The 15,928-nt window shown below is 42.4% G+C and overlaps 1 protein-coding gene across 9 annotated transcripts in view; it reads left to right on the top strand.

Moving 5' to 3' along the window:
- The window catches only part of palld (palladin, cytoskeletal associated protein), a 56,841-nt gene that overhangs the window by 22,759 nt on the left and 18,154 nt on the right, over window positions 1-15,928 (top strand). For 4 of the 9 annotated variants that reach the window (XM_084355020.1, XM_084355018.1, XM_084355014.1 and 1 more), the window contains 8 exons: window positions 61-127; window positions 818-935; window positions 1,069-1,131; window positions 3,878-4,019; window positions 4,146-4,169; window positions 4,837-4,956; window positions 6,046-6,520; window positions 8,095-8,130. In XM_084355020.1, coding sequence (XP_084211146.1) covers window positions 61-127; window positions 818-935; window positions 1,069-1,131; window positions 3,878-4,019; window positions 4,146-4,169; window positions 4,837-4,956; window positions 6,046-6,520; window positions 8,095-8,130 — 1,045 coding nt within the window. Of the gene's footprint in view, window positions 1-60; window positions 128-817; window positions 936-1,068; window positions 1,132-3,877; window positions 4,020-4,145; window positions 4,170-4,836; window positions 4,957-6,045; window positions 6,521-8,094; window positions 8,131-15,569; window positions 15,696-15,928 lie in introns of those variants that run through there. The other 5 variants (XM_084355019.1, XM_084355017.1, XM_084355015.1 and 2 more) reach the window with 4 other exon arrangements.

Genomic DNA, 15,928 nt, shown 5'->3' with positions numbered 1-15,928 from the left:
TTATCTTTACTGTTCAAATTGCAAATATCAATCACTGCTTCTGTTTTTGTCCCTTTGCAGGAGCTTCATCATCAGACTCAGAAGGAGAGGGAGCTGGGTCACACTCCAGATCGGGAACCATGCCTCAGTACGTGTGTTTCAGCATGACCCCTTGTGACCCAATGAACCTTGAACTCCTTGAACAGGTTAACTGAGCCCTGCAGCAGCTAATCTGCTGCCTTTAAATAGGCCCTTAAAAGACCCTTAAAGAGCCATAACCCCGACAACCCAGTACACTGGCTGCACTTTAAGTAATGAGAGGTGCAGAGAGGGTTAATATGGTGAAAGATCAGCCTGTCAGGATTGTCCCCTGTACTTATATCCAAATGTTAAACTTTTCCTTCCTTTTCTATCATATATTACTGTGTTTTTCAATTTGGTACTTACTCAACTGACTGAAAAATCTGGCACACGTGTAGATCCAGACTTAGACGTATGCTGTATTCAAAATGTCTAAACATTTTCTATTATTAAAACAATCCTTTGGAGGTTCGTGTGCTCCACCTAACAGTACCTGCTCTGTGTGCTTTCTAGCTCTCTAAATGTTTTTGATTGTTATCTGTTGTATAACTCTGCCTCCATCTGGACTACTTCCTGATTCTCTCTCTGTTTACACAATGAAGCCAAGATCACTGATATCATCTTAATTGCTGGGGAGAGAACATTTTCTGTGATCCAAGTATCATATTTGAACTAAAGGCATATAGAGTCAGGAAATGTATTTCTCTTTCTTTTTCGTTTTTGATGTGTGTGCTGATTTATGCTTTGTTAATAATAGAGTTCAGAAGAAGACCACTTCAATGTCCCTGACAATACGCTCAGCATCACCAAAAACCCCTGAGGGCCTTCCTCATCGCTCCACCCTGGTCCAGGCCCTGTCTCAGCCCCCACAGAGGGTAAGCACCCGCTGTACACGAGATGGTAGAGTCACAAAAACGTATACACATGGTCGAAAATGGGTATTTTCAGTGACATGAGCCTTACTGAATGAAGTCCACCTGCTCAGAAAGCTTTTTTATTGTCTTTTAGATGCAGAGCCCAGTGTCATCACTGTATGGTGGCGAGGTATCAGGTCCTCCTATATTCACCAAGGTAAGTTTGCATACACAATAAACAATACATATACCACATGGCTGGAAATGTCATTGCATACCTCCATCACTTTTGCACATTAAAGTGTGTTTACAGGTCTTGGTGAGTACTACTACATATGTAAGTAGCACGAAGCCTTTTGTAGCTCCAGAGGAAGCTGCATGTAATCTGATAAACTGCCTTCAGTGATGTCACTCAGTGACTAAATTGCATTGTGGGAAATGATGGGACTAGGTTTTGAAAAGCGCTCCACTGGTCTATCATTGCACTCCTGTAACACCGTTGGACTCATTGTCGACATTTTAAAAACAAATGATCAAAATCGATACAGCAGAACCAGATACATCACCTCATTTATTCCACAAATTTTTCTTATTTTTTAAAATGTGGCACCTACATTTACCCACAATGCAACCTAGCCACAGGGACATAACTGGATACTACTTTTTTTTTACATGCAGTACTTCTCCCCACGACCTGTAAACACACTTTAATAATGTGTAAAATTGCTGGAGTTAAAAATATACTGAAAGAGGTTCCACTCTTCGTGGTTAAGTTATAACCTGGCTGCAGGCATTTGCTCCAATTTAGCCTCAAGAGCTTTAATGAGGTCGAACACTGCCTGCAAGGCGATACGACTTGGCTTGCAGTCTGTGTGTCAGTCCATCCTAAAGGTCTTGATGAGCTCTGTCAGGTCAGGCTCTTCTACACAGACTAAGAAACACATTTCTGGCACTGGCATGAAACTGAAGCGATTGTTGCCACAAAGTTCGTAGCATACAATTGTCTAAAATATTTTCAATTTCCCTTAATTGGAGCTAAGGGACCTGGGCCAAACCATGGAGAACAGCCCCAAATACATACTTACACAGGCACATCATGCATGCAACACATACATGCATACACAGTACGTACTTAGAGCCTGATACACATGTACTCAGTCTCCTTGCCTCCCCATAATAACAGCATGCTGTACTGTGGCTTTCAGCAGTGGGGGTCAGATAGAACATGAGCCTTGATGAGAGCTCCTCCTCCAACTCAAGAACACCCTATTCCAGCTCAAACTCTTCAACACTCCCCTGACTCCCTCTCCCTCAGGCTGCGGGTCCTGCGATGGCAGGACTGAGACGGGCTGAGGCAGAGCTTCAAACGGGCCTGACAAAGCCACAAGGGTCAGGTCTCTTTCACTCTTGTTCAGCCAGTGAGACCCTAAATCATTTTCCACTTCATTACAGAAAGACATTTGTTTTTCCTCACCCCCACCCGCCGCCTTTAAAAACCGTCGCAGGCTTTAATCATCTCAATGAGAGGATGTTCGCCTCTGGTGAAGTCAGCACTGTGATGTCACCCATAAAACACACACCCACACACCCACACACATTCACTGTCAGACCAATGATCTACATTCCACCCCTGGTTTTACCAAAATACAGCCATGCCAAAGACACAGAGAGAGAGGAGGCTCAGGCTCACAGGCACATTCATTCACACTGACACTGAGTGCCTCTTGTTGATGGATACCAGTATATTATGTAACTCTGTTAACTAGCAGACTAGAGACAACACAGTGTTGGCAGTGGGTCCTCCATCTGCCCCTGTGTTGATGTTTTGTCTTTAGTTGTGCAACACTGTGAGCTGCCATATGATTGGTTGGACACAGGAGGTAAATTGGCATTTGTAAGAACTAGGACCTGCAAGTTTGAGAACATCCAAAAGCTAAATGTTCACATGTTTATAGGTGAATTTACTTTATGTATGGTTTATTTAAGTATAGTAGAGATGAGTGCCAGTGGTAATAATCAGCATAAGGCAGTCGAATCTTAACAGAATTAAAAAAATAATGTACTTCTTATACTCAAAGCTAACTGCTGGCATACACTTTCACAGAATCAGAAATTGATCCAATAAAGATCCTCTCTCATAAACTTCCAAAGTGCAGATATTTACCTATCAGTGACGATAAAAAGATGTTGAAAAGAAGTTATATTTGAAAGCCTGTCAAATATATCTTACACTTACAGGTCATCATTATCCAAATATTTGAGAAATGATTTAATCTTGAAAAACTTTTTTTTTCAGAAAGTAAACAGCTTTGGTGACAGCTGTTTGGACCAAATTAGACGCTCATTTTAAGCTGAAGTTAAAACAAATGGACAGCTTGAACAGTCAGATGTATAAATATTTTTGGATTACGTGATGCTGAAAACTATTGGACCAGATAGATCCAATAAAATGTCAGTGGATATCAGGTCCTTCGAGGAAAGCATCTCTTCATATTCTTTAGTGGACCGCTTGTTGTGGAGCAAGTTGGAAGATGTTTTCCTAAGTAAAGGGAAGTAAGGACGAATACTTGACTACTGGACATGAATTAAATGAGTCCCTGTCTCATAATAGCGAAGGTTAACTAATTCAGAGTTTTCTCTGAACACTGACAGGATGTGACAGGATGTGGTGATTTGTACTAGAACTCAGCCTTAGTTATCATTGGCTGAATTTGACCAGTGAGAAAGAAAACTGGAGGTCAGGAGTGAAAAGAGTGACGGTTCATAGTTTTCCACTGGCCTCTCAGTCCCTCATGACAGCCCCTCATCTGCAACCATCTCTTGTCCATCTATCCCCATGCTGTGACTCTGAAGAGGATTTATCGTTTTCATTACCGGTTTCAGTCTCTTCTCATTTCCTCGTCATTATTCACTTACTCAGTCCTTCTTCTCAACAACTCTCTCTTTATCCCTCCTCTGTGCAGCTGTTGCAGGATGCCCAGGCATCTGAGGGCCAGGTGGTGGTTCTGGAGTGCAGGGTCCGTGGAAGCCCTCCTCTGCAGGTCAGATGGTACCGCCAGGGTGAGGAGATCCTGGACTCTCCTGATTTTCGTATTCTCCAGAAAAGTGAGACATTCCTCTTGGTAATAATTAGTAATTATTAACACTAAATTGGCTGCTGATATATGTTAATAACCAAAATATTTCTGTCTGTCCTCTCTTCCTTTTTACCTTTAATGTACTGTGAATCAGAGCCTCGATCTGCAGCTGAGTCAGGTATGTTCCCTCAATTACAACGCTGCTTTCATGTTCCCAACCGCAGACGGGGTTAAAATTATTAACAGATTATTAACTGTGTCTGGAGAGTCATATTGAGTTTGATGGCTTCATTATCAGCTGCAGGCTTTCACCCGGTTATGACTACAGCGAATCACAAGTTGGTAACTCTCACAGTACAGTCACTTTCACAGCGACTCCAGTCAGAGGGAGTCCCTGTGAAAGTCTGAGAAACCCCCTGAAAACTGCACCACATAAACACAATGTCGTAGATAAACAATGACACGCACGCTAATTCATGTCAGACTGTTTCCCACCTGTGTGACTCAGGGGTCGTTTCAGGTGTTACTTTTAGGCTGTGAGTCACTCAGACGTCCCTGAACATCTGTGGATTCATGTTTATGTGTGTGTGTGTGTGTGTGTGTGTCTGTTCTTCATGAGTAGTTACATCCGTGCTTGTTTGTCTTTCCCGGCTGCTCTCCGTGTGTCAGACTATGACTTGTGATTCACCAGTCTAACATGTCCATCATCTGTCTGCCGTGCACATAATTTGTCTTCTGTCCATCTAATGTCAAGTGTCAACACGTCACTCCACTTCACACCTGTGCAGATCTTCAAAAAGTTTGGTTATTATAGGTGTATCGATGGTGTTTTTTCTTTTTTTTAGAGGAGATCTGCACCCTGGTGATAGCTGAGGCCTTTCCAGAGGATGGAGGTCTGTTCTGCTGCACCGCATCCAACCCGTATGGCTCCATTAACAGCAAGGCCCATCTCGCCGTCACTGCAGGTGCGTCCAACACAGACAGAAAGGTGTGATCAGTGTGTTGTTTCCCAAAAAATAAATATGTATTCCTAAACTACCACATCACTATATACCGGTAAGCTAACTAGCATGCGAACAATATGTTGAGCTTACTAGCATGCTGCCAGAGGCACCAAATAAACCCAACAACAAACAACATTTTAAGCCAGTCAGTATTCACGATAAGAGAGAGTCTCAACAGCTAATTTCACCTCTTTTAATACGAGTTTTTTGTGGCAGTTGTAAAAACTGTTCTTCCAGTCAGAGGATGATAAGACTTTTGGGGGCACGTTTACTAAAATTTGGATTTTCAAGCTTCAACTATACATTGTTTCAACAGTTTATTGGTATAACAGCCCTGCTCAGAGGGTGTCTTCCATCAAACAGTAATAACATTATTCCACACATTGGACTGTGGACCTTTATGGTCATTTAAAATGTCCTATAAACTGTAGCTTTGTCACAAGTTCAATATTTAAACAAAGTATAAAATGCTTCCAACATCAGAGCAGATCTTGTTTTCTGAAGGTGGGTTATCTAAATGTAAAATGCAACAAAAAAGACGTCTTTCTTCACAACAAATGTAATCTGGTAAATGAATCAGGGCTTGGTCAAACTAACCTCCGATAGTCCGGAAACTCCCTGGAGGTCTTGTGGTTTGTGGTCAGTGATAATAGCTGTATTGTATGTCTCTAAGGCGAGATGACCATCTTTTGTCGTGTTTATGATTGTGTAGTCTGTATGGGCGAGGAGTGAGAGGTGTGAGCTGATGAGCAGCTCTTAGCACGACACAAATATTTTTGTGTGTGTATTCTCACAGACAGAACTATGTGTGTGTACAGTACAGGACTCATCACACAGTAAAGGGAAAGGCTGAATAAACAGGAATTGCATCAGCCTGACTGGACCCAGCTGCTACATTAGATCAGATGAGCAGCAATACACACATATCGTTTGTGTGCGTTTGTGTGTGTGTGTGTAATCTGCATCCACTGTGGTATGTGGCGGGGGCAGAAGAAAAACTAAACATTGAAGTCCAACATTTTCCACATTTCTCTTGTTTGTTTCTGTCAGCAGCCGAGGACTCATCCAGTAATGGGATGTCTGGTGATAGCTCAGGGTTTGAGGATGCGGCAGCCTTCCCCCCTCCTCCTCCACCCACAGAAATCAGCCTCCTAGAGCTGCCACCCAAGGTGCTGCCTCATCCTGGCAATGAGGCTGTCCATATCAAGGAGCTAGAGATCTGGCCCAGTGTGTCATCCCTGCCTCCAGTCCAGATGGGCTCAGAGGTGGAGGATAAGGTAAAAGGGTCTATACAGAATAGCCAGCCCCAAAATCCACCACCACCACCAAGCCCGCCTAAAGCAACCACGCCACCGCCTCCACCTCCACCCCCACCTCCACCTCTGCTACCGTCCGACCTTTTGGCAGACATCACAGCCTGGAGTCCAGCCCAGGCGGCACCAGACTCACCTCCATCCCCAGGCAAGCTGTCTCCATCCCCTGGGAAGGACGGTCCTCCGCTGCCAACCAAGCCCAAACCGAAGCTGTGAGTACCTGTCGTGTCCACATGTGTCTGTGCCCCGGGGGCCGGCTAGTCACCAGGGAGGGCCGCTGGGAGGGAGACAGACTGGGAGCCTGTCTGAGGGCTAGTGGAAATGATAGTGTCTCCGCTTTGTGAAAGGGTTAACGGGGGAATCCCAGGCCTTTTAGAACAAAAGCATTCCCTCGCCTTTATGTTGGTGTCAGTGTGGCATCGTGTTTGCCAGGGCGAGTCTGCCAGCTGCTGCCTGTCTGTGGCTGTAAACAGATCTATGTGGCTTTTGCTGGATGGCTCCTATTGTTTCTGTCTGACCTCGGACTGCATGCCCAGCCCAGGACAGAGCCATTGTGTTTTTTTTCCTGAGCACCTTTTCTGTGAGCTCTATAGGGACCAGGTAGGATGTCACTGTTATTAGAGGAGAGTTGGGCATTGAATGGTTTTATCTTCAATGGTCCTGTGTGTTGAGATGTCTGCCGTGGACAAGCCTTTTGTGCATGGATTAAATGTCGTCTGCTGATGCATTTCTTTTTGTTTAAAGTACTTTTTTTATTAGAAATTATTCAGTGTAGAGCGCAGATTGACAACTATTAGATGGAATGTTTTTAAATTTTATTTTGTACAGACATTCATGAATCACAGAGGATGACTCCTATTGACTTTGATGACCCCCTGATTTTTCTTCTGGCGGCACCATAAAGTTGATGGTGCCAGATTACAACATGTCAAAAATTATTGAATGGATTGCAATGCCAAGTTGCTACATATATCATATTCCCCTCAGGATGACTTCCTGACTTTTACCGTAGTGCGAGTAGTCAATTACAGCAAGATGGATTGACACCAAACATTTATTGTTCCCAGAAAATGAATCTTACTGACTTACGCAATCCCCTGAATTTTTTGGATGGATTGCTTTGGTGCAAATACTCATGGTCCCCAGTGGATGTATTGTAAAGACTTTGATCCCCTGACCTTTCATCTCGTGCCACCATCGGGCCATTTTTCTGCTCATCCAGTACTTGTTAATGACCCAAAACCAGCAAAAGTAAAAACATGTCCATCAGCGTTGGTGCTAATTCACAAATATGAGTATGCTAACCTGCTAAAGTAAAATGGTAAACATTATATGTGCTAAACATCAACATGCTAGCATCGCTGATGTTAGCTTTTAGCTCAAAGTGCCACTGTGTACAGCCTCACAGAGCTGCTAGCATGTGTGTAGACTCTTAGTCCTCCTTTATTTTACACTCACAATATTTTCCCTTATAGTTTGACAAAACTTTCTTAGATGGCGGTATTTTTTGTAGACGTGCCCAATATTACAATATGATGACTGTCACATTCGTGAACAAAGCGAGCAGTATATCCCATCCAATGCAGGTAGTTAAAAGTGTTGCTGTGCGTTATGACAGGCTGCATTTAGCTCAGGGTTTGGTTACAGTGCAGCAAAGCTTGCTTCTTGCGTCGCACAGTCCATTTCCACTGCATGTGTGTACTGGATTTGATTCCTGCTGATGGATGTTACAGTATTGCACATTTGTTAACGGAAATGTTATGACTTGTTAATTCTGTGCTTCCAGAGCTGAGAATAGAGAGGAGGAGACAGAAACTGACAGGTAAATATTTGGTTGAGAGGCTGATGCTCTGGATGTGATCTGAGTGGCGCCACATGTAGCCTCGTTAATCAAGCTGTCATGGACGCAAACACAGACAGCGGCAGATGGTGGAAATTAAGGAACACGCCAATTCTGATAAATGACTTTACATTATAACATCATGTATGATGATGAATCAGCAGCAACGTTTAGACAAGAATTGAGTGGAAACAGCTGTTCATTTACTAAATAAATGGATTATGCATTATTGTTGGTGAAGAATTTGCATACCCTGGATGAACAGATGTGGTGTGCTTGCTGGGCTTGACCAGAGAAACTGCCTACATAAAACATAATGCCCTGCCATCCAGTTTTAAATAGAGCCAACTCGCCTTTGAGGTTTTAGTTTGGTATTGTACTTTTGATGCAAATCTTACAATAGAAGTTCATTTCAAATTTTACAAGAGAGATTAAAGATATAATATGTAACATTCCTGAATTGAAATGTCTTTAAATGTCCAGACCCGTTATATTTAGTTGAGTTGTGTACTCACCTGTACTATCTGTACGTCTTTTGTTTTCATTGTTTTGCTTTAAGAGACTCTGCATTTATTCGCAGTGACAACATGGATACGCTGCTAGAAACAATCAGCCCCCGACAGTGAACCAATTAGAAAGCGTCAGCCATCCCCGGCCTGCCCTCTCCCGTTTTTAAACTCTGTAATTACACAGTAAAACCAACAGCCCTGCCATTAACCAAAGGTCACATTTATGTCAGACTGCACTCTGTTTCCTCAGGTAACATGTAGCAACAGAATGAGCACCCTTGACCTAAAACCGTTGAGCTTATCACTGAGTTCCTCGTGTCCTGTTTGTCATGTGGCACGTCCCGCCAACACTCATGTTTTGTTAATTCACTGTGAGCCTCTTGCTGCTGAAACATCTACAGAGTACGGTAAAGCCTACAGCCTTTGAAAATGTTCTTCTTTTGATACTTTAATTGCTTTATTTTCAATTTAGAGGAGTTAATTTTTACAACTTTTTAACAAACCACTTTGTTAAAAATGCTATAAATTCAATATAGAGAGTGGAAACTATGACCCCTCTGACGTGTGTTCTTGGAAAAAAGCAATTTTGTGTAATAACCTAATTGTTTTACTGCATTTCGTATAAAAGCAGCGGGATCAGTATGGATTAGATGCTCATACTTAATGAGAATTATTTGTAGTCTGGATTTCTGTAAATTTAAGCTTTTACACCCAAGAAAATGTTTCTCATATGTGGACATCCCCAAAAAATATTCTGGGTTTTCACAGCACCCGTTGTTATTTATAAAGGACAGCTACATTATGTAACATTGCAATCTTAGCGCCCGTGTTTGTAGTATGGAGAGATGTGTCCATGTTCACAAATCTAGAATAAATGGTTCTAAATCATAGGAATAACATGCTGGAAGCCTGCGTGAGGGATGATTTTTGCTTCAATAACACTGTGCTGACGAGATGGAGGAAGTCGTTGTATGACTTGGCAGGCAGGAGGGACTGCAGGAGACCTGAGCTGTAATAACAGACCTGCTGTGTTTTTTCTGTGCTGGAGGAAGAGAGAGCGGGGTCAGTAGGTATTTGGATTTGATGCCCAGTGTTGATGTCAGACGTCAGGATAAGAATCCAAGGAAATTCTCAAGGGAGAGGTTCAGATTGGCCCCAAGGTTTGGAGAAAAAAAAGCAGACATTTACCAGAGTGGAGAGAACAGATGGACTGAAAATTGACAGCACTGTCTCATTGAATGCTCCTCTGGGGTAATTCTGCACATAAAAACAAATACTCTGGTTACTTGATTTAATTGGTAAATTTGATGGCTGTGTTATTTTCAGACTACTATAAGAAGGATAAAATTAACAAGTGACATCATGTGTTTGCCAGTATTGTTGGTGCCCTGACATAAACTACTCAGACAAGTAAGCATACAAAGCAAAAGCTTTCGCTAACATTACCTATTTCTTTGAAGGTGTACTGTGCAGGATTTTCCCCAAAAAACAATGTATAGACTGAAATAAAAGAAACATCTTTCAGTCATCACTTAGTGTGGCCCACATGCATGTGGTGGTGTCTAAACCACTGGAGACCCAGCTCTCTGCCTGTATTTTCTTAGTATTTTGCTGTGTTCTGGCCTTTTCGAAACAGTGGTACGGAGCCTTCAGCCAATAACAGCGTAAGGTAGCAAAGCGAGACTGTCTCTTATGGATGTGTAAAGAGCTGCAGATTTGTGTGCCTGTTTGACCGAGGGCAGGGATGAGCAGCACACACACAGGCAGAGCAGAGGGGGAAAGCAGCAGAAAGGCTTATGTCTTGTGCAGAAGTGTGTTTATTTGTGCTTTAGAACGTAACCACTAGGAAATAATCAGAAAATAGCGTTTTATTACTGATTCACCGGTTTGTTCTCCCTAACGACGCTCCCTCTCTTCATCGGTTCTCTGGATCCGTAACTTTGAATGATGTGTTTTCCAACAGAAAGACAAATCTTGCATAGTATACCCTTTAGCATATATGTGCTATGTAAGGCAACTGAAGGTTATCTTGGAAGTGAAGCTTATTTGATTCTGTGAGACGGTCTGGAAGATAAACTGAGCTCGCTGCTGTAAAGAGGGGTCAAGATAAAGACCTGACAGGGTTTAGGAACATGAAACACACTATGAGATGAGCCATAATTCAACTGGATGAGACTTTGCATCCCAACATGAGGTCATCGTGCATGTTGGACAGAGATATGGTTTCCCTGATTCAACAACACAGCTCCCCTGTGTTCGTGGCTCTTTAGGGTTCAACCGTTTACACGTGGCCGTCTGTAAAGCCACATCATGATAAACTGACAACACATGAACCTTGTAAATCTGTGCTCATGCACATGTTTGTGAGTATGTGTTGATGGATGAGGTGTCAGTGCTGCGTGTGTCTGGTGTCAGCTTTCCTACATTGATGAAGGTACATGTTGGCCTGGTGTGAGATTTCACAAGAACGTTTTGCTTTTCATAATGACACGTCCTTGCTAGTACAAGAGGAGAACACGTGCATGTGGTGTTGTGCTTTCACATTTTGGATATCCAGATTTTTGTATAGTAACCTTGCTGTTGAAGTAATGTTTTCATTACGTTGCTAAATCACCTATACAGCTGAAGTTTGTAGGAAAGTGTACTTATGATGCAGTGAAACATTAAGGCAAGTTAGTGAGCAGCTGTTTCAAGACTGCGAGACAGAGGAGGAGACAAAAGTGTCAAGCCAGTGCGACACGACAAAGGTGTGACCACCGTGATATTGACCGTGATAATAGGGGCAAAGCGTCATATTATAGGTTTGGATAATGTCTGGGTGAGCGTCACATTCGAGCACAAGTAGCAGAGGCAACAATTATCTTCAACCCATTCCACAGCTTAATCTCTCTTTCATAAGACCAGGAATCAACTTTGACAGTCCAAATTGTTCTCTTGCACGGATTTCGTTCCACAGAGTGCGTTTTATGTGTGACCTCTCACTCGTAACATGTCTGTGGATTTCTTTTTTATGCAACTCTACATATGTTCATTTTAACTCAGTATGCTAAGATTAGAGATGATGAAGAACAGACGCACATCGGCACTCAACAGGACCTCAATTTAGTATTTTCCCTCTGGAAATATTTCATGTTTTTGCAAAGCATCTACAGTGATTCAGTTTCAAGTTGTTTTGCTATTTAATTGTTAAAGAGATCATAATTACCGATTGACAAGGCTAATTGTTAGAATAAAGGCAGACATGAGTTGTGTATGTGAATTTAAACACGCTTAGGATCCACTGGAGATTTTTGACTTGATATTTTAAGTGCAGCCAAAGCAAAAGTAGTCTTGGGAAGGAAAGTGGAGGTCAGAACTGTTCTGTTTGTGTTAAAGGAGGAAGTGGAAAGTTTCAGACTCTGAGGGAATTACGCAGCAAAAAGTGTGTAACAGTGTGCTTCCCAATAGATCAGAGGCTACTGTCATGTGCAAAAAATGTTGTCCGACCTTGTTAGGATGATCCAAGGAACAATACATAAACACACACGACGCCTGGGAGTTATTGCTGCATCACTATGACTATTTTTCTGATAATGATATACGTCAGTGTATGAAGTATAATCTAATTGAGGTCCTGTTCCTACATGAAATTAACTTTGTCCACTGTTATGTTTTATATCTGATGAAAATCATGTGATTTTTCATTTTTCTTGTTCATTGGGCCAAGTTAAACAAACATATATTCCATTATAATAAATTTTTTTCTTACTAAATAGGTAGGAACCCAAAATGTGTTTATCACAAACATTCATAGTGAAGACATTTGGAGAGCCATGGTTTTCATTGGACAGTAAGGGTATGAAAACATGCAATCTTATATAATGTAGCAGAAAATGGAAATACTCAAGTGCTTCAAAATTGTGCAGGACTTGAGTAAAAATACTTAGTTGCATTCAATCACTGATCACGTCTATTTAAAGACAGTAATAAAATATAACAAGGCAAAATAAACAATTAAAAAATTTAAACACACACCAAAATGTACATTTAAAATCATAAAACATTAGCAGCTGCAGTTTCCCAACATATCACCAGAAAGCTACTTAAATTATAAACTGATGAAACATTAAAGTTTCCCAAGTGCGTCATGCTCTTTGTCTCTCACATCACTTCTAACCGAGCCAAGTTATTCTTTCCGTTGTGTAAAATCCTTTTGGGGGGTCTGTTTTAACCCAAACATGTTTTAAGTTCAATTTACAAAAGTTTAGCATGATACGATCATATTAAAATACAGATCCACCAAAATTTGAAATGCTGCAATACTGAATTATTCACCCAATCACAGGGTCCCAAACACACAGGAGTTCAGAACAACAGTATGTAAGTGACACCATGTGTGTTACTCACTAACTCTAATGTTTCCCGGCTCTGCCTACTTACACAACGCAGTGATAAAGATGAGGAATGGCCTAATCCACTTTAATGTGGCCCGTATTGCATGAAGCTTGACCTTATACCTTTCAATCCCTGTCCGCTGACATAATTGCCATACCACTGAGATTAAATGATTTCTGCAGTAGCTCCAAACCACTTTAACCCCAGTGAAGCTGTTGTCAGGGGAACGGCGTCCAAACTGAACGAAACAAACTGCTCTTTGCCAACAGTCCTCATCCGTCTCCCACTGTCACACACACACACACGCAACTTGTGTTTACAGTGTGAGGATGCAGCAGCTGATTGGCTCTTTTTGTCTGTCCCCGTCAGCACTTGTTTATTATAACAGACTTGTATTTACATCAAGCTTGTTGTATTACATTTAAAGCAGAATCTATAGTCTTCCTGTGCTGCATTGCTGAGCAAGGAGCTCCGGCTGCCAGGATTTGTCGCATATCTGCGCTGTGACTCAGAGCTTCCTCTCAGCAGTGTGTTTGTGTTTACGAGGTGCAAGTCATGAACTCTCTAATGAAGTATTAACAATCACTTTCTTGTCGAGGTGTTGCTTGTGGTTTTATGGAAAGCGGGAAACATGCATGTTAAAGAACCACCACATATGGCTTGCTGCACACTGAGCAACTATGCTTGCGGTTCATCATCATCAAACATCTAATTAAAAATGGAGGGAAAACACTGACTGCGGACCAGTCAGTGGATACCTTCACTTCAGTGAACACAGGCCAGAGAGGCTTTTGATTAACCAGCAAAAGGAAAAAAAAAAAGGCTGAGCCAGAAAGTAAGTTGTCGTCAGGGAGAGAACAAAAACAGCAAAATGTAGTGAGTAGGAAAAGCAGATAATTTCACATGAACCTCCAGAGTCAGAGATGGGCAGTCCTTAAAAGGACATGGGAGACCCAGGATTGGCTGAGACATCACACCAACTAACCACCGGATTGGTCGGTCGGGCTACAATGACCTGCATGGAATGGAGAAACTTTCCAAATAAGGAAGAGAGTTGTCGAAGCTGACCTTCACAACACAGACCGGGGGCTGGGAGAACGAGGGGTGAGCGGAGGGAGAAGGGGAGAAGCGATTAAAAGACGTGGGGAGTGAGAGACCAGGGTGTATGCTTGAGAGTTGACAGCATGGAAACTAACAGGCCTCAGTGATCCCCTCATAGAGAGCAGACTGTGTTTCCCAGGAAAGAACACCCTGGTATGCTAAACACAGAGAAAGACACGGATAAATACACATTGCCGCACATACGCACACGCACTCGGAGAATCAGATTGTTTCCGGATGAAGTCAATCATCCTCTGATTAGATCCTGACCCCGGCTGTGTGTGTGTGCGGCGGCGGCTCGTGTGGTATAGACTCTATCTCCCTTCACACAGTCAGACCAACACACCACTTCCACTTGTGGATGTTAATTAGAGGGTGTAACAACGTATACACACTCTAATCTCATGACACTGCTGTCACCATGAGGAGATTCACTCTGACTCGCCTCCAAGTGTCAGTGAGTCAGCACACGGGGGAATGACTCGCACCTCCAGACAGAGCGAGACCCTCAGCTAATGGCTCTCGGACCTTTCCTCAAAAAAACAGACAGTTGCTGTACATACACACTTACACACAGGACCACACTGGACCGGATCCCCGGCCTCCCCTTCCATCAACACGCTGTGACTCATGAGCAGCCTGGAAAACGCACAACGGCTCTAAAAATAGAGGCATTACATACAAAAATAGAAATGATGAATTCCCACAAAGGTTTAGCTTCATCCCACAAAAATGAAGGAGAAATTCTTTTATTGAGAAACCGAATATTTGTGGACATTCTCAGTGAATGAAACCAGATCTGTACGGCTGTGACGGCAGTGTTTGCACCCACAGTGGCACACAAATTGTTCCAGAGGGCCAATAAAGTCCGCGCGTTACATAAAACTATTATGTTCCATATGTTCGGCATTTAGATAATAGTCGCTGTGCTCCGCGTAGATAATGTGTCTGTGCGGGCGTGAAGAGAAAACAGAATGTGGAGTTTATTTTCAGAGAGGGCGTTGTTTCAAAAGTTACCTTACAATGGACACATTTCATCTGTGTCACCTGAAGCTGAAACACTTGTTCAGATGATTAATTTCTTAAACCTATCTTATATTCTCTCTCCTTAATCATCCTGTCTCTGTAGTCTTTAGTCCTCCAGGAAACAAGATAAGTTGGGACACAATAGGACGACTGAAAACAGTAAGATAGATTCTGATTCTGCTTTTCTATATGGTCACTTTCTTTACTGCGACTCCAAAAGCCGCAGTTATTTTTGTTCCCTGACTCCCAAAAGGAAGTAACTCAGTCAGCAGGACCACAGTACAGTATATGGCTGAGCTTTTATTCTGAAAGGAGTTGTTCTGAGGCAGGCTGGGAGCTTTTATTGTGAAGGGGAGGAGTTAACAGACAGACTGACTCATGCAGAGAGAGAGAGAGAGAGAGCGACTGGGTCTGTCACTGTCTGGCTGCTCGGTGCTCTATATATGCTCCTCACACCTGGCAGGACAGCACTGCAACAAAGTTAACTCTCCTGCAGGGAAATATCAGCTGCTTCACAGCAAGACAACAACACTGACGGTAAAACTTTAGTTTATTCTTGTTTATGTGTGTAAACTGATAACTCTTTTAAAGTCAGCAAACTTCAGCGGGACAGATGGAACGATGGATAAACAATAAACAGCTTCTCTATAACTTTTAAACTTTTAACTCTCAGAGAGGAAACTTTTTGAAACTTTAGGATACTTTGGTTTGTTTATTTATTTATTTATTTTATTTCATTCTATTAAAAATGCACTGGAGCCAAGCTTTGT

Source organism: Pagrus pagrus (genome assembly GCF_965226575.1).
Source record: "Pagrus pagrus genome assembly, chromosome: 6".
Lineage (NCBI taxonomy): Eukaryota > Metazoa > Chordata > Actinopteri > Spariformes > Sparidae > Pagrus > Pagrus pagrus.
This window is presented reverse-complemented; position numbering and strand designations above follow the sequence as displayed.